This window comes from Mchenga conophoros, linkage group LG19, assembly GCF_057382185.1.
Source record: "Mchenga conophoros isolate Kocher_MC1m ecotype Shallow Benthic linkage group LG19, M_conophoros_male_GT1.1, whole genome shotgun sequence".
Lineage (NCBI taxonomy): Eukaryota > Metazoa > Chordata > Actinopteri > Cichliformes > Cichlidae > Mchenga > Mchenga conophoros.
The window spans coordinates 1,384,546-1,406,317 of record NC_140544.1 but is presented as its reverse complement, the minus strand read 5'-3'; the positions used below and the strand labels follow the sequence as shown (position 1 = coordinate 1,406,317).

General features: G+C 42.1%; 2 protein-coding genes across 4 annotated transcripts; one reads left to right on the top strand and one right to left on the bottom strand.

Annotated features, from left to right (window-relative positions):
• Positions 1-1,740: 1,740 nt before the first annotated feature.
• Positions 1,741-8,627, top strand: fam241a (family with sequence similarity 241 member A). Its single transcript, XM_085257590.1, has 2 exons — positions 1,741-2,103; positions 6,268-8,627. The coding sequence occupies exons 1-2, from the start codon at positions 1,954-1,956 to the stop codon at positions 6,556-6,558; spliced, it is 441 nt and encodes a 146-aa protein (XP_085113716.1). The 5' UTR covers positions 1,741-1,953; the 3' UTR covers positions 6,559-8,627.
• A 3,443-nt stretch (positions 8,628-12,070) lies between these two features.
• Positions 12,071-19,923, bottom strand: jkamp (jnk1/mapk8 associated membrane protein). 3 transcript variants are annotated; one of them, XM_085257472.1, is made up of 7 exons: positions 19,685-19,923; positions 17,462-17,541; positions 16,240-16,394; positions 14,870-15,076; positions 13,803-13,984; positions 13,592-13,668; positions 12,071-13,097 (listed from the first exon to the last, which is right to left on the bottom strand). In XM_085257472.1, exons 1-7 carry the CDS (start codon positions 19,686-19,688, stop codon positions 12,879-12,881), a joined length of 924 nt encoding a protein of 307 aa, XP_085113598.1. In that variant the 5' UTR covers positions 19,689-19,923; the 3' UTR covers positions 12,071-12,878. The 3 variants fall into 3 exon arrangements, with proteins under 3 accessions (XP_085113598.1, XP_085113599.1, XP_085113597.1); XM_085257473.1 differs by lacking the exon at positions 17,462-17,541 and having other exon boundaries at positions 19,685-19,808; XM_085257471.1 differs by lacking the exon at positions 19,685-19,923 and having other exon boundaries at positions 17,462-17,551.
• Between the last annotated feature and the right edge of the window lie 1,849 nt (positions 19,924-21,772).

Here is a 21,772-nt window from a genome sequence, read left to right as displayed (position 1 = left end):
GCTGCTTACGAGTGACATGTAATCCCACACTTCAATCAGAATAACACATTAAAACATCGGGGCCAGCCTAAGGCTTTTTGAACCTTGTGGGGGGTCCGCCTGTGCACCGCCTCCTAATAGTTTTGTACATCGCAGCATAAGCATTAAACAGTCCTGCTAATGTTTTCACACACACCATGCTGGGGGTGGAGGTGGTTGAGAGGAAGAGGAGTGAAGGGGCACTGAAGTATTGTGGTTAGCACAGGACGGTCAACATCAGCTGGAGCCTTTGGAGTTTCCTCCCACAGTCTAATGTTAGGTTAACTGGTTGAGTCCATATCATTATAAGTAAGGTAATACTAGTGCAGACATGTTAATTAAATCAAAATAACATTACCAATTACACGGAAAATGACACCCGTGACAGCACTTTATTGTATCAGTGAATTAACGGAAACACCATTTTTACTTGTTTTACTGCCCCATAAATGCACATCACCTCAAAACTTTAAAACTGTACTGCTACATTACAAAGTAGCACAAAGCAACATACAAAGCATGTCACATAACTCAGCAGAAGCACACTGAGACACCACATACAAGCACAGGGCTCCTCTCTGAAGGTGATGCAAAATGATGCACATCCACACCGGTATTTAATGGGTTCTACTTTAGACTCAGATTTAGTTTAATCATGCTGATAAACTAAATGAACGCGAGTGATCACATACCTAAGGAAGTCTGATTATGAAATCATTACATAAAATAAAAAGGTTTTGTTTAAATTAAAAAAATAAAGTCATGAAAAACGTGGTGATGTGGTGGTTAGCAACTGCTGCCTCACAGCAAAAATGTTCTGTTTGGGGCTTTCACAGGTTCTCTCCGGGCACTCCGGCTTCCGTCACATCCAAAGACTGTGATTAAGTTAATTGGTGTGTTAGCCCTGTAATAGACAGGGCGTGTGCCATCTGTTTCCCTGGGACAGCAGCTTCAGCCCACCCAACATCAAATGGATAAGCAGAAGAAAATTGATGGGCCTATTTCCAAGCAGACATTTGGAGATTTACTGAAACTGCACTTAAACGTGACTCCCAACTGTAAAATTGTATGAATTAACTAATGTATGCTTATCTACCCAAAATGTTAGTAATAGGAACACAAATTTTTGGCACACTACCAGGAAAAAAATATATGAAGATGGTTAAGGCCACATTAAGACAAAAATATTACTGATCATTTTGAGAATAAAGCTGAAATTCTATTCCAGAAATTCAAGGAAAAAAGTGGAAATACTATTTTTTAAAAATGTGGAGCTTACAGTTGTTTCAAGGCAAACTGCTGCTATACCCTGTACAAAATGTCTTGTGTAGATGAGTTAGTGAAATCATACCTCAGAGTCAGTTTTAGTTTCAAGGAAACGATTTAAACACAGTGTGGTGATGGGTATAAGGGGGTGAAAAAAGTCAGTGCAGAGCGTTGCATCTGGTCACAAGGGAAAAAACACATCGTGCAGTAAAGAGGATGGAGGACAAGACATGATAAGACAGCTGATCAGTTTGTGTCGCTGACTCATCTACACGAGGCTGTTTGTACAGGGTATAGCAGCCTTGAAACCACTGCGTCTCCATATTTCGACGTATTTCAGCTTTATTCTCAAAATGACCGATAATAATTGTTTCCTTAATGTGGTTCTTTTTAGTGGAGGAAGCATGTTTCCATAGAAACAAGCTTCCATACTATTTGCCGTTTTTCCGAGCATTTCCACGACTGTCTGGCTCAGTGTTCCACATAAGTGAAGGGAGATAACAACGCTGTCATTACTTTCCTGCCCTGTAGGTGGCGCCTTGTCACAGGGTCGATGAAGTTTAGACGCTTAAAAAAATCTGCTGGCTCCCGAGATCGAGAACGCGCTCTGAGTCGCTTCCCCAGCATGTGTTTACTCCTAAAAGTTCCTGTCACTGTACTAGCAGGACTATGTCTGCTGTGACGCCTCCTGTTCATGGCCGGCATGTTTCTCATCGACGTGAGTTAGAAGAGCTACCAACGGAAAACCGGAGAAGACAGCATATTCCTCCGCCTGTCCAGGGTGGAAGGCAGGCACCACTGCACAGCCAGCGGCACCGGGTAAAGCGGCCGAGCGGCGTTTGTTGAGCTAGCCGTAGCCGCCTTTTTCAGATTTCATGCTAACATTGTGGCAAACAGGGCCGAGTTGTCAAGATCTGGGAGCGGTTTCACCGTGTCGGCTTAGCCTGCCGTCAGGTTTAACTTTGTTTTTGAGCTTTATCTGTTGTCCTAACGTAAACACTTGAGTCAGATTCCATTCAGATGTTATTTTATTCGAAGAATTAAGCAAAGGATCCGCGGACAGGACAGGATATAACTTAAGTCGGGATATTATAGAAGCCATGTAACATCATACAATATGAAGTTAACGATCCCGTCTTCTTGTAAGACGCATTGCTTTGTGTCAGAACACGCGATTGATCATTGAACCCACAGTAAACTTGATCGGTCAAAGTACACCAGTGGCAGTGGGCCCTACTTTAAATATCACAAATCCTCTGTTATTTCTAATTGTTTTCTTTATTATTTCATTTAATAAAGAAAACTGCATCTATTGTGGTGTTATTAGTTCAGCAAGCGAGTTTTTAATCGACTGCTGCCTTATTAATGAGCAACGGTAAATGTTCCAAAGTGGAAAAACAGGCATTTCAAAACTGATCTGCTCATTGTTTTGTGTTTTTGGAAATGTCAGTGTTTTAAAATTTCACTGCATCCAACATCTGTCAAAGAAACATTTAATATTTTACAGCATCCACTTTCCAAATGCAAAAGTAAATAGATGATCTCCAATAATCGGAGGCAAACAGCCCTGACAGCAGCGTGTCTGCATGTTTAATGAGAGAGTTATCAGCACTCTGAAGCCTGTGCTGCTGAAAACGGATGTTGTAATGCTGTAGATGTTAATAATAATCCAGTGTCCAACCTAACAGCCCCAGGTCAGTGGCTCAGAGCCCATGTACATTTTATTGGCCTGTAGAAAGAAAAAAAAAGCCTTTATTCTTATATTTTTCTAAAGCATTTGCTCTCCGGAGTGTAGGAGGACCCGGTTCCACATTAAACTCTCATCATCACTGCTGCTGTTGATTTTTCTGTCTTCCTGTTGGGAAACTGGTGGGCTCTTTATCCATACTTTCATTATTGCAGGTCTGCTATGGTTGGCGCTATAGAGTGATGCAGTGAAACAATGAATTTTTATAATCGAGTTATTCCAAGTACTCGATGAATCAGCCCTACGTTATGCTTGAGTTGAGTTTTCTTCTATATGAACTATAAATGTGATGCTTTTTCACACAAGTGCCGACGTGGAAATGTAAGTTCGTATGTAGACGTGATACGTGCCAGCAAAGCTTTGATTTGCTTGACAAAGGTCCATTAAATGATCTTACTTTTTGAGCGCAGTCTTGGCCTCAGTAGATGTGAGTGTGTTTGGCAGGGACTAAACCCGGGCCTTGCTGTATTCTTTCACATCTCGTCACCACTGGTCACATCTGTAATGCAGTGTTTCCCACAGAATTATGTAGCATTTGGAGCAGTACCAAAGGCCGGGGCCACCCACAGACTCTTTTTAATTCATTATAAATACTACCACATTAATCATCATAGTAATTTGTATCTTCCTAGCTGAATGGATTCAGCATTAAGCTTTGAACTGTATCTAAAGGGACACTTACTTTATCCTCAACCAAACAAACACGAACACACATAATCGTGTTTGATCAGCGTGTTGGTTTGTCTGTAGAAATGCCACGCTGGAATGAAGTTTTAGCTTGACTTGTCCAATCTTGTCGAGTCTTACTAGTCCTACTGGTTGGTTTGCTATCTTGGGTGAGATGCTGCCTTTATGGAATCTGAACTGTTACAAAAGCGGACAGTATGAGAACTGTGCAGTAGGGCTGGGCCATATTATACCGTTCACGGTAATACCGGTATAATGTTAGGCAACGATAGGAAAATGAAATATCGCGATAGAATGGGAGTAAAACGCGCATGCGCAGTGCCTTTGTTTTCATACGCACATGGCCGATTGTTGAGTGAAACAGATGAACCAGAATTGGTTTGTAAAAATGGTGCAACTTCAGTGATGTGGAACTGGTTTGGTGTTTGTCCGTCAGATACACAACAAAGCACATTTTTTTGCAGAACATGCAAGCAGCCGTTGTTATTGTCGTATTTGTCGGACTAAGATGCTCTTAAATCTGGGAGTAATCTGGGTCCTAAACTCCGTATGCTTCAGGTCAAACAACACTGCAGCATCACTTAGAGTTAAAAAACTGTCTAAATTCTTTCATCTTTAATAAAACGATCAGCATTGCTGCTTTACCAGGTGTAACTATAAAGTTTAACTTCCAGGCATCCATGAAAACAAAAGTTATTACATTTAACGGAGTTAGAAGTTAGCAGGAAGCTAGCGGAAGTTAGCTCGCTAGTTTCGCTAGTTACCTAAGCATGATATAGCATGTTCTGACTGAGAGATTTCTGAAAAAATTCAAACGTACAGCTCTGCTATCACTTCCAACATAAATGAAGACGGGAAACTAAACAGCAGTGACGTTTGTAGGGTTACTGAAGTTGGGCTAGCTGATATATAATGATGTGCTACGTGATCGCTAGCGACACAGCTATGTTAGCATAACATAAACAGTGAAGCTGGAGGACGAACACTAACACTTTTCCACTTATAAAAGTTAACGTGAAGGTTCCTGATGGTTAGAGACAAATGCAATCGCATGGCAGGATACTGTAAACGGACCAAACTTCAGTCAGGAGAACAACTGAGATAATCCATCCACAATACGAGGTTAGTCATTCATATACTGCAACAACATGGGAATAGAGCAGCTACCAGAGAATTCAACATTAATGAATCAATGGTACAGAAGTGGAGGAAGCAAGAAGAATGAGTTTAATAAAGTTTGATTTATCTGACTGCTTTGTTTCGCTTAATGTGCCTTATAATCCCGTGCACCTTATGGTCCGAAAAATGCGTACTGCACACTGCAGTTTAATGTTGCAAAGCACCTCTTTTTAACTTCAGTGGATATTATATATGGTTATGCTCAGGATATGTCAGCCCATTTCTACTGGAAATGCCTTTTGGTTAAACTTTCAGCAAGGAATTTGCATTTGCACTGTTATATTTTTATAAAGCTTTAATGTACATAAAAACCAGCTTCTTGTTTAAGTGAAAATAAATGGAAGGTTGTCTTTTTGCGCTAGTAATGTTGTGGAGTTGTATTTTGTCTCGCATCAATTATATCGTCGGTTATATCGTTATCGCAAATTTTCAAATATATATCGTGATAAATATTTTTGGTCATATCGCCCTGCTCTACTGTGCAGCACAAATGGAGGCTGTGGAGAGAGACTGAACTACTACACAGTTAACTTCTGCGTAGATAGGCTTCTAGACTCAGCTTGTAGCATGTTCCATTAGGTGCTAGTACCAGGTACTTTGTATTTTAAGTACCTACTCAGCTGGGGTTGCAAGCAGTCTGAGACGATCCAAAAATGTGACATCAGAGGACTGCATGTCACTGATTGCCTAGTCATTGGCATCACTAGATGAGGCTTTTGTAGGACACAACTTTAGACCACAAAAATGGGAGCTCTACTAAGTTGCCTGACTTTCTTTAAATCATAACAGAGCGTCTTTTTTTTACGCTGCAGCAGAAACTGTTGGAGCACACTGCTGAATAAGAGCAGTTCATTAGTAGATGCACATCCAGTGTGATAGCCACACTGCTCTTTAAACCGGTCAGCTCACTTCTCTGGCTAAGCTAAAACAACAGCACATCATTACAGATACAAAGAAGTAACTGAGCGTTATAATTATGTGCTTCTCAAAGCTTCCGCTGTCACTGACTGTAGCTCTCTGCAGATCTCCACAGTGCAAACACATTGTGGCTGTCAGTTTCTCTACATACTGTCTATGTATAGTTTAACATTTTTATTTACGTTTGCTATTCATCTGTTCACAAGTTGAATTATTCTGAGTAAAAGTAACCTCTGAGGTCAAGCGTGCGCATACTCGTTTCTCACAATGTTTCTTTTCATTTTTTTCACTTAGTCGAGTAAGTGGTTGACAAAAATCTTCACAATCAGACATTTTCTTGCCCAATATATTACAGGATGCACTATAAGCTGTCTTACATTTTATACAAGTGTTGCATTAATTTACCTGCCATCTGAATTTAGGAATTCGTAAATATATCTTTGCCTCCACAGACTGATGTCAGCCAGAACCGCCCTCGAACTGATCCCAGTGCAACCTGGTCCCGCACGAATGATCCCAGTACCAGAGAGCCTCTGTTGGACGACTGTGAGCGAATGGGGACTCTGTTTGGTTCGCTCAACAAGTGTCTGCGGGGAATGGGCTTCAGCCAGATGTACTTTGGGGACAAAATAGTGGAGCCGGTCGTGATCGTCTTCTTCTGGCTGCTGCTCTGGTTCCTGGGCATCCAGGCCTTAGGACTGGTGGGAACTCTGTGTATTATCATCATCTACATCCAGAAATAATGTTGATGATTTGAGTGGTGCTTGGTGAAACTCTGGAGAGGCCTGTACTTATACACTCTTGGTGATTTACGATGCTTTATAATTGTGATTGTCCATCTGGAGCCTTCACTTGCTTTCCACAGTTGATGCAAACAATGGAGACTGATTAAAGAAAAACCAGCACAGAGCCAGATTAATGGATTTGATCATCTTGCAGTATTTACCACAGAGGACGCGGCGTCAGTTTGGGGTATTTTTGTGGCTGGTTTGATTGCATGCACGTTTATGTTCATGTACATTTTTGGGAGAAATATTAAATGAATCCCACAAAGATGATTCACTAATGTTTGCAGTTCACTGTGAACTGTGTTGAGTGTAATGCTAACAGTGTCTCATTTTGGGCCGGATGTGGTTGTGATTGTGTGTCTTTATTTGGACAGAGAAGGGCTGATTTATCGAGTGCATGAGTGATGTAGAGGCCTTCATGCTGTGAGCACAGTAGCTGAGCTCTGGCTCATCGTGCTTCACTCAGTCCTCATTCTGCATCCACATGTTTCTGCATCAGGACAGAGGAGGAGAATCCCGATGCATGGAAGTTACAGTGACCTGATGGGCTTCCAGTGTGTCAAAGATCATTCCACAACGACACAATCTGTTGTGTGTTTTCTCAGCCTGCACAAATATGGCGACTGTTTTCTTTCTTTCTGATTTTACAGTTGTTACGAAGCAAATTGAAATGTAATTTCCAATGTGACAATAATGAGACTCGGAGCTGCACGATGTCACGATGTGGAATTTTGACTTTGACGCATACCTGCACCCTCACACAGCCTGCTGAAAACAAACCGTGTTGTGCATGTTTAAGAGTAACGGTAACATGAACAACTTAGCGGTTACGCTCAGATTTCAGGTTTATATGGTGGAATTGTAATAACAGCGCCCTCCTCTGGTTGAGTCCTGCACTACACCTGGCCTGTCAGATTTATGCAGAGAATCGCTGTCAGCCTGCATGACCACACAGTGCATTGTCCGTTCTAACAGAATTTGCCTTGATATCAAATTATCTAAATTGCCATCGAACTTTGAACTCCCATCAGCTCATCTGAAGACTTTATCGGTCATGCTAATAGTGAACACAGTCCGTAATCTCTTAATATCGTGTCATTGCCAGAAACACCTTTAGTCTCCTTTGCAATGATTCTGCAGGATTTTATTAGATGGTTAAAATTATTTGAATAGATTTAAAGTGAATATCATTAATGGAGTGTTGTCGCACCCACACCCACATAGTATGACATGCATGCTGCTGGGAAAAGGAGAGAAAAGAAGAGACTGAAAAGTTTATTTCCGCCTCCAGGATGACCAGAAGAGAGAACACAGTTCACCACAATGTAACCAGTTTACTTAAGAGCGAGGTTATCTGAGCACGTAATGATTTAGTGGTTCTGGAGTTTTTTTCTTTGACTTGAAAGTGGAAAAATTAAGCTAGAATGATACACTGGTGAACTTTGAGGACTAATTCCTGCCCCATGCAGCTGATCAGAGCCACTGCATGGTCTCTGTGGGCAGTCGAGTATTTCACCGCAGTCTTCCACTTTGTGTTTGCTAGTGTGGTAGAGTGGCTGTGAACATCAGGCCAGGATGTTGTATGTTCCTAAACTAAATGCGATAATGAAGATATTGTTATTTTGTTAAACACAAGTGTGTGACAGCGTGTTCAGCTGAAATCCTAACATCGCACACTTTAATGTGTGCTGTGCAAACTAATCTGTGACCTCTCGGGTTTCCAAAGAGCTGAATGCTTAAAACAGCAAATGCTGATGTGAGTAAACCCTGGACTCGCCTTTGCTCTTGTCTCAGGTTATTTAAGTATATTTGTGTTCAGACGTGCAGGTGTCTACATTAACTACACTCTAATCATGGGGAATGCATAATCACAGATGGTAAGCTACTGATTTCCAATGGCCAAGCTACATTTGTCCCTCCTTTAAGATGCTGCAATCAGCTATTATCAAAATAAAGTATTTTTCATATGGCAAACATGTCATCTAATGATATTCCAGTGTATTAATAAAATGGTTTTAAAAATATTCTCTGGTTGTACTGTGTTTAAAAAAAAAAAAGTTATTCCCAGAAAGTAACAAATTACTCTTTACTTAAAAAAACATAAGTAATCACACCATGTAGAAAGTAATTTGTTACATTAGTTCCATCATATTTTTGTTACTTGGCAACTTAATATGGAAAGTTGTCTGCCATTAAACAGCACAAGCTTACAGTAAGTTTGTAGGTCTGTAAGACTAGGAAGAGATCAAAGTGCCAGGACATTGTGAGACCACACACTTTGAGCATCGAGCTGCATCTGGTTTGGATGTCACGTCCGCATGTTGTCTTTGCAGGTGCTTGCAGAACTTCAGTGTCATGTTTTGCAACAGTAGGTGTTTCTGCACTGGCACAGTTTATACCTTATTATCACATTGTTTTTCATTTGTGTAATAACTGGCTGTAATACTCACGTCTGCTCTCCTCCAAAGCGGTACATCATTGCCGCTTGAATGAGCTGAGCTCAGGCAGTTGTTGCAAACGTTTACCTTATAAGCCCCAACAGATCATTTCTATGCATCTGTCATTCAGATTATTAGTACAGCAATGTTTTATATATTTTAAATCTGTATGCAACAGTCTGTAGTAGTCATCAGGGTAGACAGTCGGATCCATTCTACAAGTGAAACGTTGTTCTTCACTTTTCTGTGTGTGAGCCCACAACTACAGATTACATGTATTCACAGTGGATGGTAATCAGCTCGTGCTAAGCTGTCAGCGTGACATACAAATAAACTATAATATAAATCTCAAATATTTATACACTTACAGTGGGGCAAAAAAGTATTTAGTCAGCCACCGATTGTGCAAGTTCCCCCACTTAAAATGATGACAGAGGTCAGTAATTTGCACCAGAGGTACACTTCAACTGTGAGAGACAGAATGTGAAAAAAAAAATCCATGAATCCACATGGTAGGATTTGTAAAGAATTTATTCGTAAATCAGGGTGGAAAATAAGTATTTGGTCACCTCAAACATGGAAAATCTCTGGCTCTCACAGACCTGTAACGTCTTCTGTAAGAAGCTTTTCTGTCCCCCACTCGTTACCTGTATGAATGGCACCTGTTTGAACTCATCATCTGTATGAAAGACACCTGTCCACAGCCTCAAACAGTCAGACTCCAAACTCCGCCATGGCCAAGACCAAAGAGCTTTCGAAGGACACCAGGAAAAGTATTGTAGACCTGCACCAGACTGGGAAGAGTGAATCTACAATAGGCAAGCAGCTTGGTGTGAAAAAATCAACTGTGGGAGCAATCATCAGAAAATGGAAGACATACAAGACCACTGATAATCTCCCTCGATCTGGGGCTCCACGCAAGATCTCATCCCGTGGGGTCAAAATGATCATGAGAACGGTGAGCAAAGATCCCAGAACCACACGGGGGGACCTGGTGAATGACCTGCAGAGAGCTGGGACCAAAGTAACAAAGGTCACCATCAGTAACACACTACAACGGCAGGGAATCAAATCCCGCAGTGCCAGACGTGTTCCGCTGCTGAAGCCAGTGCATGTCCAGGCCCGTCTGAAGTTTGCCAGAGAGCACATGGATGATACAGCAGAGGATTGGGAGAATGTCATGTGGTCAGATGAAACCAAAGTAGAACTTTTTGGTATAAACTCAACTCGTCGTGTTTGGAGGAAGAAGAATACTGAGTTGCATCCCAAGAACACCATACCTACTGTGAAGCATGGGGGTGGAAACATCATGCTATGGGGCTGTTTTTCTGCCAAGGGGACAGGACGACTGATCCGTGTTAAGGACAGAATGAATGGGGCCATGTATCGTGAGATTTCGAGCCAAAACCTCCTTCCATCAGTGAGAACTTTGAAGATGAAACGAGGCTGGGTCTTCCAACATGACAATGATCCAAAACACACCGCCCGGGCAACAAAGGAGTGGCTCCGTAAGAAGCATTTGAAAGTCCTGGAGTGGCCTAGCCAGTCTCCAGACCTCAACCCCATAGAAAATCTGTGGCGGGAGTTGAAAGTCCGTGTTGCTCGGCGACAGCCCCAAAACATCACTGCTCTCGAGAAGATCTGCATGGAGGAATGGGCCAAAATACCAGCTACTGTGTGTGCAAACCTGGTAAAGACCTATAGTAAACGTTTGACCTCTGTTATTGCCAACAAAGGTTATGTTACAAAGTATTGAGTTGTATTTTTGTTATTGACCAAATACTTATTTTCCACCCTGATTTACCAATAAATTCTTTACAAATCCTACCATGTGGATTCATGGATTTTTCTTTCACATTCTGTCTCTCACAGTTGAAGTGTACCTCTGGTGCAAATTACTGACCTCTGTCATCATTTTAAGTGGGGGAACTTGCACAATCGGTGGCTGACTAAATACTTTTTTGCCCCACTGTATGGCAAATTGAAGTAAATGTAAATGTAGGTGGTATTTCTGTCAAATGTACTGCTTATTTTTCATAATTGCAACACTCTGAATACAGTGGTTCCCTCACTAGGTTCACTTCTCGCGGCCTCGCTGTTTCGCAGATTTTTTTGGGGGGGAAATGTGAACACTGTGTCATTGGTTTGGCTGTCAAACATCTAATACACCATGGATCAGCCTTCGCCTAGTCTCCCTGATGTGCACTTCTTCTGTTGCAACACAGTATTTTATTCTCTTTTGTATAGTATGTTATTCTACTTTATCTTCTATTCTATTGTTCTTTTCTTAATTGTTGCTGCTTTTAACTTTAACTGTCCACTTCCTGCCATGACCAAACAAATTTCCCAGGTGTGGGACTAATAAAGGTTTATCTTATCCCATCACATCAGAGGAGTCACCCCGTGGTATTCTGAAGATAAGTAAAGACAATAGATATAAACACCGAAGCAGCACAGATTCCTTTTGGCACAACACCGGCTTTCACGTCCTCGGGGGACGTAGCCCTTGTACCTTTTTGACTTTGCTGTGTGGGTATGTGTGTCAGTGATTTGAGTGTAATATTCCCAAATTTGTGTGCATTTCATTTCCAATACCAGTTTTGCCTTTTTGATGATACGAAATGTTCTTTTTGTCTCAGCTTTTGTTGCTTTGCTGTAGTTTCTCTTCACACACATGCCCACAAAGTTATGGTTGATGTGATACGATTTACAGGAGCGTAAAATCTTCACGTATTAGTCAGATCTGTGGTTACTGTGGATGAATCCTTACTTGCATTAACTGTAAGATGAGAAAACATAAACGCACTCAGGTCTGCTGTAGCTGCATTCTTCTAAACAGTTGGTGTGGGTATGTGCAAAAGCTCAGTATACAAATGAAGAATCACAACAGGAAACAGTCTTTTTGAGGATTTTTCCACATTTCCAGATGCAGCAACCTTCCTGTTTGTCATCTGACAACCTGAGAGAAGAACAAGCTTCCCACCTGCACTGCCGGGTTACAGGACGTGTCAGTCAAAATGATACCAAAATCATTTTCTGACACCTTTATTCATTTACAAAGAAACATCAACATATGTTGCAGCGTATACAGATGACTGTGAGCAAAATGAAAGTGCATCGTCACACAGATCGACCTGCAGTAACACAGGTGTACACTTTGATATCAGGTAAATGTTTGAGACCAATAAAAGTTGAATCTCATGGTAACAAAGATCAATAGTCAGAACACAAAGATAACATTCAAAGTTTTAGTGTTAAATTATGTATATGCAGATAAACATACTGAATACACTAACATTTACAAGCAATGTACAGTATATACAGTGCACTTTCACCTCCACAAACCTGTGAAGGCTGAAATATTCAACAGGAGTCAACATACAAACCTTTTCAAGTATATCTGTCGGAGCGATTTTCCTCTGGAGAAATTCACCACCAATCAAAATTTAAAATAAACATTAAAAGCAGCGACCTGTTAACGCTTTAGAAACAGCTGCTCAGCTCCAGTGGAACGATCACATCTTCTACCACACTTGACAAAGCAGTAGTGCATACACTTTACTGTACACGCCAGACTTCTGGGACCACATCATTGTCATGTCAGACCTGTAGACACTTCACATGAGAACTGAAGCTGAGCGTGAATGAATTACTGAGCTTATATTTCATGAGTTAAAGAAATTAACAAACTGCGTTTGGCATTTTGAGTCCGACTCCTCACTGACTGAGATTTTGAACTAAAAATAAACAGACAATTTCAAGACATCACACTGGACAGGGGCAAGCTGCTGTGACTTTTTTTCAAGAGTTATTTATTGAACTCCTGATAAATCCAGCTCAGTGTCCATTGCCAGCCTCCAAGAGGATGCGGCTGGGCTCAGTGAATTTGGCTGTGACGATGTAAAACAGAGCGGGTCCTGGCACGAGGGCCAACAGCGGCAGGTCCTGTTCCAGCTTGTCCAGTCGGGAGATCGAGATGATGCCGTAAGCATGCAGCAGCCAGTGGCTGAACAGGACGATGAGACGCTTCTTCTTGGCAACCAGATTCTTAAAAGACTGTGTTCAAAGGAGATGGGTTATGGTAAGTGGACAGAGAAGAGAAATAACCCATACACATATGTCAGCTTCCAAACGCAAACAAACATGTGCAGTAATGACAGCAAACCAGACAGAGTCCTGAACATACATGCATACGTGTGTGTGTGTTCACAAGTTATCATGTTCGTGTGGGGTCTGTCTACACTGCCTGCCCACTGAGGGGGCAACAATACCCCATCAGCCTTTTACAGGTAAGGGGTTTAAAAAAAACACAACAACAACAACAACCATCTACAGTCTAGAGTAGTTCCTAATTCCTAAATGGTTAGTGCCCACACAATTAGTTTGGAGGAGTCATTTTGTTGTTGTAACTTTATACAAGTCGATGAATAAACACTGTAAAGAAGTATAATTAGTATCCAACCTCATATCAAATCGAAGAACTTCTTGATCACAATTGTAAAGTTAAACTGGGAAATAAGAAATGCCCACACCGCAGTGACTGTAGTTACCTGTATCTCAGAGGCAGACATGTAAACAGCCAACGTGACAAGAGACAGGACCAGGATGATGTAGGGGAATGCATAGTCTGAAACAATAACACAGTCGTCTTTACTCAGAGTTATTTAAACAAAAAGGGCATTAGTCATAGTCTTATGAAAGCTGTAAAACAAAAATGATACCACAGTGTGAACTAAGAAGCAGAGTCCCACAGGTACTCACAGAGCAGTCCTCCTCCTATAGCCTGCAGCACAGTGAGGATCGGGAAGAAGTACAGAGCAGCATAGATGCTCTTAAAACGGTCGGATTTGCCCAAACCACACGCCATCTTCTTCACCAACAGAGGACGCAGCATCATCATTAGTATCAAGCAAAATGCATAGTAGATCAGCACGATCGTGTAGCTGAGAAAAAGGACATTGAGGAGTTCGTGTTACGCTGATGCAACAGATACAGAATGAATGACAAGCCTGAGGTGACCTCCCACCAGCCTATGCACCAGTTCAGAAGGAAACTGCACGAGAGTTAAAAAAGAGAATAAAGAATCAGAAGCATGTTGATCGGTTTACTCATTCAGCAGGTGTCTGTTCAGCTTGTCTAATAAACAAAGTAGCCTCGATCAGTGTGAGGCTACTCTCCTGCTGCTTCATATCGAATGAACCTCCCAGTGTTTCTCCTGTCAGCATGCTGCTGCCAGCCTCCACCACCCAGCATCAATGTGTCCACCTGTCATGATCTGCAGTGTAACAGGAGGAAAAGTCATCTAAGAACTCATCTGACTGAAACACTAAGATCCAATAAGTAACCTCAATCTTTTGAATAAAGACTGGGTATGCTGGTCTCTCCTCAGCTTGCTGCCTGTACGTTGAGGTTTTTTCCCCAGTTGATAACAGGGTTTGTTCCCTGTGCCTCAGGGTCAGGGAACAGTTCCTGACGAGCGACAGTTCAGAGTACCCAGCCTTCTTAAAGTTGCTGGTGTTTGAGAGCGCTCCGTGTCTCTGCTGTCACTCATGTAGGCATCAACAGTGAGGCTGAAGGCACTGACTGGGAGGAACCACCTGCTTGACCTGAACCGTGTTCTGCTGTCCATAACTAAGCTTTTTCTTATTTAACGTATAATTGTATTTTCTTTTTTTAAATTTTGCCCTAAGACACAGAGCTCAGTGTCCCACAGTATGGCCTTGATGCCCTGCTGCAAACACACCTTTGTCCTCTTCTGTGGAGTGCTGGGAATTATTGTTTTATGGTTAATTGTAGAATTTGGCAAAATGATTACTGGTAATACTCACAGTGGGTACACAGCTTCCTGAGTGCAGTGTAATGTGTTGACATAGTCTGGACTTGGGTTGTACAGCATCGTGTACCAGTCTGAAAGCATTTGCACTCGACAAGAACGGATAGTGAGCATTCCCACAGGCTCTGTGACCAGCAGAGTGACCACAGCTGACATACTGCACTCCAACATGGCGGTCACATGTTGGAGTAAAGCACTGGAACTACAAAGGAAGAGCATGAGATCAAATGACAGAAAGAAAACACACTGCCCTCACAGACAAGAGCACTAAAGGGATTCTGTGCTTGGAACAAATACTCCCTAAGTTAGACATGTTTCATATAGCACCCCAACCAATCACAGCAGATGGCCCCGCCCCTCCCTGAGCCTGGTTCTGCTGGAGGTTTTCCTTCCCACTGTCGCCAAACGACTTGCTCATAAGGGGTCATATGATTGTTGGGTTTTCTCTGTATGTATTATTGTAGGGTCGACCTTACAAGATAAAGTGCCTTGAGGCACTGAAATGAAGCCAAAAATTGTCACACTACAGGAAAACCTTAAAGACATAAAGCCCTGGGTAACTAGTTATTTTCTACTTCCAAATTCAGACAAATCAATGTTCTGAACAAGACCTTCAAAATTAGACATTTATGAGTGATGCTGAAAAATTAGTTCATACCGCAACTTAACAGCAGCACAATTTGAATTCCTTATTATTCAGCTATCAAACACTAATTAGACTCAAAATGCCACAGTGACTGAAACGGGGGGGGTTGCACACGTGTTGAAGAACAAAACAAATAGTAATATTAGACAAAAACAACCCAAGTAAGTACAAAATGTGCTGAGGGCAAAACCTTCTCCAAACCTACTGTATATGGTCTTATTTAAGAGTAATTGCCTCCTAAACCTACTAACTAGACCCTTAGAAGCAAGAACTGCAATCAAGCATTTACAATAACTGGCAATGAGTCTGTCACGTAACTAGAAGCTCATTTTTCTTTACAAAACTGTTTTAATTCAGCTACACTGCAGGGTTTTTCAGCGTGAATGACCTGTTTAAGGTCAAAGCTGTTTATTTTAAGCCCTGACACTGACTACACCAGTCCAAAACCTTCATTTTTTTATTTTTAAGCCATTAACAGGTGGACGTGGGGGTTTGTTACTGATCAGCTATTTTATATAGTAATATTTTATGTTTGGCCTTTAGAGATGTGTTTACAATATTAATTACACATTAGACCAGAAGTGCCACTGAGTGCTCATTATATAAACTCTTCATTAAGTTTGAAGTTATGCAATATGACTTATGGACATGATCACTTTGGTCACTTCACACAGAAGTAACTTCCTCTGTACAGCAGCAGCTTTGGAACTCAGCCTCACCTCTTCTTTCCAGAGTACCATTCAATAAAGAACCAGTGCAACACAAGAGGCAACATGGCCATAAACCCCAGATAGAGCCAGTCGTAGATCTCAGGAGACTCGATGCAGCGCTCACACACTTTCTGCATGTTGGCCCGCTCTCCTCGAGGACAAACCTGCCAAAACACATTATTGTGAGTACAATCTGAATCTCATCCAAATCCACTCTTAAAGCTGTCTTTCATTTAATTGCGCTGCTACATTCATTCAAATCCACCATTCAATGCTTTTTTAATACTTTGAATACAGAACACAACAACTGAACGTTACAACTTAACAATTACAGTTACTGCTTTGTGCTTACAACATATAAACGTAGTAAAATTAAAAACGTGATGACCTCAGATTACAGGAACAAAAGTCCAGACAGTGACTATAAAAACGACTGACCAGGAACAGTCGCAGGTGTCACAGCTGGTTTATTTAACGCTTTCTTTGGTGTGTGGGGAGACGTTGACATGCACTCTTCATTTTGCAGCGGATGACTTTCAGCTGGTGGAATCATTTCGTGGTACTGCTGCCTTTTGCTGCAATAGTTTTACAGCATGTTTTGCAAATTTCTGCATTTCGTTCTGCATCATCCTTGTGAAAACGAGTCAACAGCGAGTCTCGTTCACTCGCTCGTCTGTCACCATATTTTTCCCTAACTGGTAGAATATAAAGACGCATGCTCAGCACAGTGCGCCAGGTGGAAAATTTTCCAGTTGGGAGGGGGGATTAATGATGCATTTGCAGCGTGTGGGAGGAAAAAATGATTCATTATCTATTTTACACACGGTTATTGTAACTGAAAATAAGAACACTGGTAGAGTAATGAGCATTTCTTAAGTGCTGGCTAGTTATGACCTTTCTAAGTGGAGACGGCATGTTCTCTCTGTGCCTGTGAGAGTTTGGCTTCTCCAGCTTCCTGCCACATGTCCATTCATGTCTCTGCACTGTTCCTACAATTAGTGATAGTCCAGGCTGTGATAGGCTCTACTGGCTCACAACTCGAACAAGCAGGACGAGCACTTCCGAATTTCCTCAGAACAGTCTGCTACACCACAATGACTGGATCTCAATATGGAAAGCTGAATTATTATGAGCCGCGCTCTCTTTTATGATGCAAGGCGCAAAGTTAGACATACATCCACGTACTGTCTATCCAACAGCACATCAGCAACAACTAATGTTTAGTACTCACACCACATTCTCCCTCCACTGAGCCGTTGACCATCATCCTGCCACAGTACAGCCCTGGACATGTTGAACTCACGGCCACAGCTGCAAGCATACAAAACCATTGTGAAGTGTGCAAGCATCAATACTATAGTACAGTATTTTCAAACAATCAGGATGCTTGAAACTTAAAAATTGAGCTGTAAACTTTCTTTTAGCTTGGTGGTGGTATAAAGTTCATGTCCAAAAAGTCTGGCCCGGGGACCAATCATGGCCCTTTCTGCCTACCTTAAAATGTATAATTTGTGGCCCACCGCCACAAACAGGATTAATAAAGTGTAATTTCTCTGTTCCTCATGTTGTCAGCAACATGAGATGTAACCAGTGAGTGTATACACCAACACAATACACACAATGGTAAGTCTCTTTAAAAATTAACCTGAGATTCAGCAGCTTTATCCCACACAGCCTGATCTTTGTGTTCATTTACTCTCCATATGCAAATGAAAAGTAGTTTTATTTTGAAAATATTTTGTTATTGTTATGATTTTTGAAAGAATAATGATTATATCTCAAAAACAAAAGATTGAGTAAGATTGTTGGTCCTGGGTGACAGACTGGATGATGATGGCAGTGCAGAAGATGACGGGCAGCTCCTGTGACAGGTCGAACTTCCTGAGTTGCCGCAGGAAGTTCAACCTGTTGGGCCTTCTTCCAGACACAGTGTATGTGAAGAATATTGTACTTCCCATGAAAAGATGGATCCTAGGAATCTAAGGCAATCCACAGTGGGTGCACAGTACTGTTGAAGATGGCGAGAGTAGAGGGGGGGTCTCTAAAGGTCCACTGTCATCTCCACAGTCTTGAGCAGGTTCAGATCCAAGTGGTTCTTACTGTGTTGTGTGTATGTGACTTCAGGTCATCATACAGCCCACTCCAAAGTCAAAGGTAAATCCCACAGAGCACCACTGCACCTCCAATCAGAATCATGGTTAGGTTGTCTGCGTCGATGAAAACCAGGGAAAATATACGTAGAGAGGACCGCTTAAGAGTTCCTCTCTGGTAAAATGATGGGAGGATAACAGCAAAAGACGGAGCAAAAAACACAGGAACATGCAAAGCATGAGAACACAAAGCGCTGAGGCTCCATCCTCAGCGACATCTCGGATCATCTACTGAGCAGATGCACCTGTGGTATCAATTTCAAAAATCCAAGATGCCGTCTTTCTTGAGTTATCATACTCACAAGATTTTTTAATAAAGTTTGACATCTGACCTTGAGATCACTAAGATTTCAACTCATGTGAGATTTTCAATGTTAGACCTATGGTATGAATTTGAACATTTCTTCAGTTATCACATCCGCAAACTTGGGTGTCGACCCTGGCCCAGCAGGGGGATAAAGATACCCCGTCAGCTTTTTACAGCTGAGGGGTAAAGAGTAGAGGGTTAAAAAAATAGCAGGCCTACAAACAAAGTCTTTTTCTTAAGAAATGGAAAAAAAATTCTGCAGGACGCAGAACCTGAGAGAGCATCTGACCCTTCAATCGATCCCTCTCTCGTTTGCTGAAGCCGGATCAGAAATGGTCACAGCAGAGGGTTTGCTGTCATGAAGCAATGTTTAAGGAAAGGAAACAGGAAGAAAAGGTAGACCAAATTACACAAGAACTGAACTTTAAAAACAAGGAGCGACATGTCTATTGGAGTGATGACTCTAAAATCTTTGGTTCAAACTTGTACATAGAAAGCGTGTATAGAGCTTAATGACTGATTGTCTACTATAAAACACAACGGATGCGCTCTCCAGCCAGTGGTGTTGGAGAGGTTGTCAAAATGAATGTAATTATAAACACAGACATTACTGTCAGGCATCTCTCTCCTCTCGGTTTCAGCGGGATAACTGCGCGTCTTATTTCTGAGTTAAGCCTCCCATGCAACACAGCAGCAGAGACGGGACACAACAACAAGACCCCCACTCACACGTACACGTTGCGTGAGCTTGAGATTAACACATATCCACTCCAGTTCTTAGGAAAACTGTACACACGCTACTGCAGTGTATGTAACCGGCATGCAATATTTCTGTCACGTAGATAAGCTTCAAAGGCCGGGCGGTTGTTAGCTAAACTTCCAAGCTCACAGCTAAGGCTAACTTCCACATTTTATAAAAATACATATTATGAGAAACGCCGCAAAGTCTCTCAACACCTTAGGTATCATGTGAGGGTAAAAGGCGACCTCAACTTACCCATTTTGAGAACGATATGACTTGTAAATCTGCCTTTTAAAACCACAGCTTAATCGTGTTTGTTTGGGACTGCTGTAACCGGAAGTGGACCAGAACACTTCTCTTGTTTAGCCGACTGGTCTCCGCGTAGTGCTGCCCTCTGCCGTCTGTCGCTTTTCACTCCTTCTTGACATCTGTGGGGTTTTGTGACATTTGTGTTATTGTCACCTTCTGAGCTGCACCGGAATACTCAAAAACATCTGTGCTTTTTCTGTTTCTTATTTTTTAAGTGGAGCAGGTGGAGGAGCCTCAATATTAATTGCCATGGTTAATTCAGTAAGATATAAGCAGATGTCTCATAAGCTAAGCTAACTGACTTCATTACTAAATATATTTGTTACTGCGTTTATGCACTTATCACTTGGATCTCATAACTCATCAAAACAGTTTGTACTTTTGTCAGTCAGAATTTTAGATCTCTTGCGTTCCTGAATACTGTCAATCATTTAATTCGTTTTTACTATCAAATGACTTCAATCTATGTATGAGGGAGCAACGCCAGTAACACATTGTCAAAGTAAATGGGGTCTTTTGCACAGGTCAGTTTGTGTTGTGAAAAAAGGCATAACTGTTTTGAGGACATTCATTACAGTGATAAGCATCACTTTTCTGTGAGAACTGTGCCATAGTGATTGAGAAAAACTGTAATCTACCAGAATTTTCCCACACAACCATCTTTAGGGTTTACAGACACTGGCTTAAAAAAGAGAGATGCAGAGACTGGCAGTTCTCTGAGTGAAAATACCTTGTTGATGTCCGAGGTCAGAGGCTGACAGGAAGGCAACACTAACTCAATCAACCACTAGTTACAAAAGAGAGAAGAACATCTATAAACGCACAACACATGGGCTACAACAGCAGAAGACCACAAGAGGTGTCACTCCTTTAGCCAGGTCCAGAAAACTGAGGCTACAGTTCACAATGACTCACTGAAACTGAACAAGAAAAGATGCTGTACTCCACTGACCTCCACAGTCCAGTAGAGCACCATTGGGATGAGCAGACAACAAATCTGACAAACAGTGAATCAGAATCAGAAAGGGTTTTATTGCCAAATGTTGAGCAGGTTTACAACATTAGGAAATCGCTGCGGTGCTTCAGTGCAAACATACTGTCATAAATTACGCTTAAATAGACATGAAAATAAGAATGAGAATAAGAATTAAAAGTACTAAGTAGATAGATAGATATATACATGATATATACATGAGTGCAGGTGGTGATCAGTGCCAAACATGGAATGATGCAGTGAACACAGCGTAGGGTCATGTGTTAGTGGTGGGAACAGTCATATGGTTATTGTTCATGTGTCCAACAGCAGAGGGGAAGAAACTGTTCTTATGGCGAGAGGTTCTGGTGCGAATGGACCGGAGCCTCCTGCCTGAGGGGAGCAGGTCAAACAGACTGTGTCCAGGGTGAGAAGGGTCAGCTGAGATCCGAGCTGCACGCCGCAGTGACCTGGAGGTGTACAGGTCCTGCAGAGATGGGAGTCTGCAGCCAATCACCTTCTCAGCAGAGCGCACAACACGCTGCAGTCTCTGTTTGTCCCTGATAGTGGCTCCAGCGTACCACACGGTGATGGAGGAGGTGAGGATGGACTCGATGATTGCGGTGTAGAATTGCATCATCGTCCGTGTTGGCAGGTTGAATTTCTTCAGCTGCCTCAGGAAGTACATCCTCTGCTGGGCTTTCTTGATGACGGAGGTGATGGTGGGCTCCCACTTCAGGTCCTGGGTGATGGTGGTACCCAGGAAGCGGAATGAGTCCACAGAGGTGATGGGGGTGTCAGTCAGGATGATGGGGGGAGTGGGGCTGTGTGCTTCCTGAAGTCCACAATAATCTCCACTGTCTTCTGGGCATTCAGCACCAGGTTGTTGTGGCTGCACCAGGACACCAGACGTTCAACCTCCCTCCTGTAGGCAGACTCGTCCCCGTCCGAGATGAGTCCAATAACAGTGGTGTCATCTGCAAACTTGATTAGCTTGACAGACTGGTGGGTGGAGGTGCAGCAGTTGGTGTACAGGGAGAAGAGCAGAGGAGAAAGAACAC

What these genes read in the sequence shown, in the direction of transcription:
- fam241a (XM_085257590.1), top strand. Translation starts at nt 1,954, where the DNA reads ATGTCTGCTGTGACGCCTCCTGTTCATGGCCGGCATGTTTCTCATCGA. An exon ending in TGCACAGCCAGCGGCACCGG is followed by an intron (nt 2,104 to 6,267) that starts GTAAAGCGGCCG and finishes TTGCCTCCACAG; the next exon opens with ACTGATGTCAGCCAGAACCG.
- jkamp (XM_085257471.1), bottom strand. Translation starts at nt 17,551, where the DNA reads ATGCTTGCAGCTGTGGCCGTGAGTTCAACATGTCCAGGGCTGTACTGT. An exon ending in TATAGGAGGAGGACTGCTCT is followed by an intron (nt 13,669 to 13,802) that starts GTGAGTACCTGT and finishes TTATTGTTTCAG; the next exon opens with ACTATGCATTCCCCTACATC. An exon ending in TGTCTGCCTCTGAGATACAG is followed by an intron (nt 13,098 to 13,591) that starts GTAACTACAGTC and finishes CTTTGAACACAG; the next exon opens with TCTTTTAAGAATCTGGTTGC.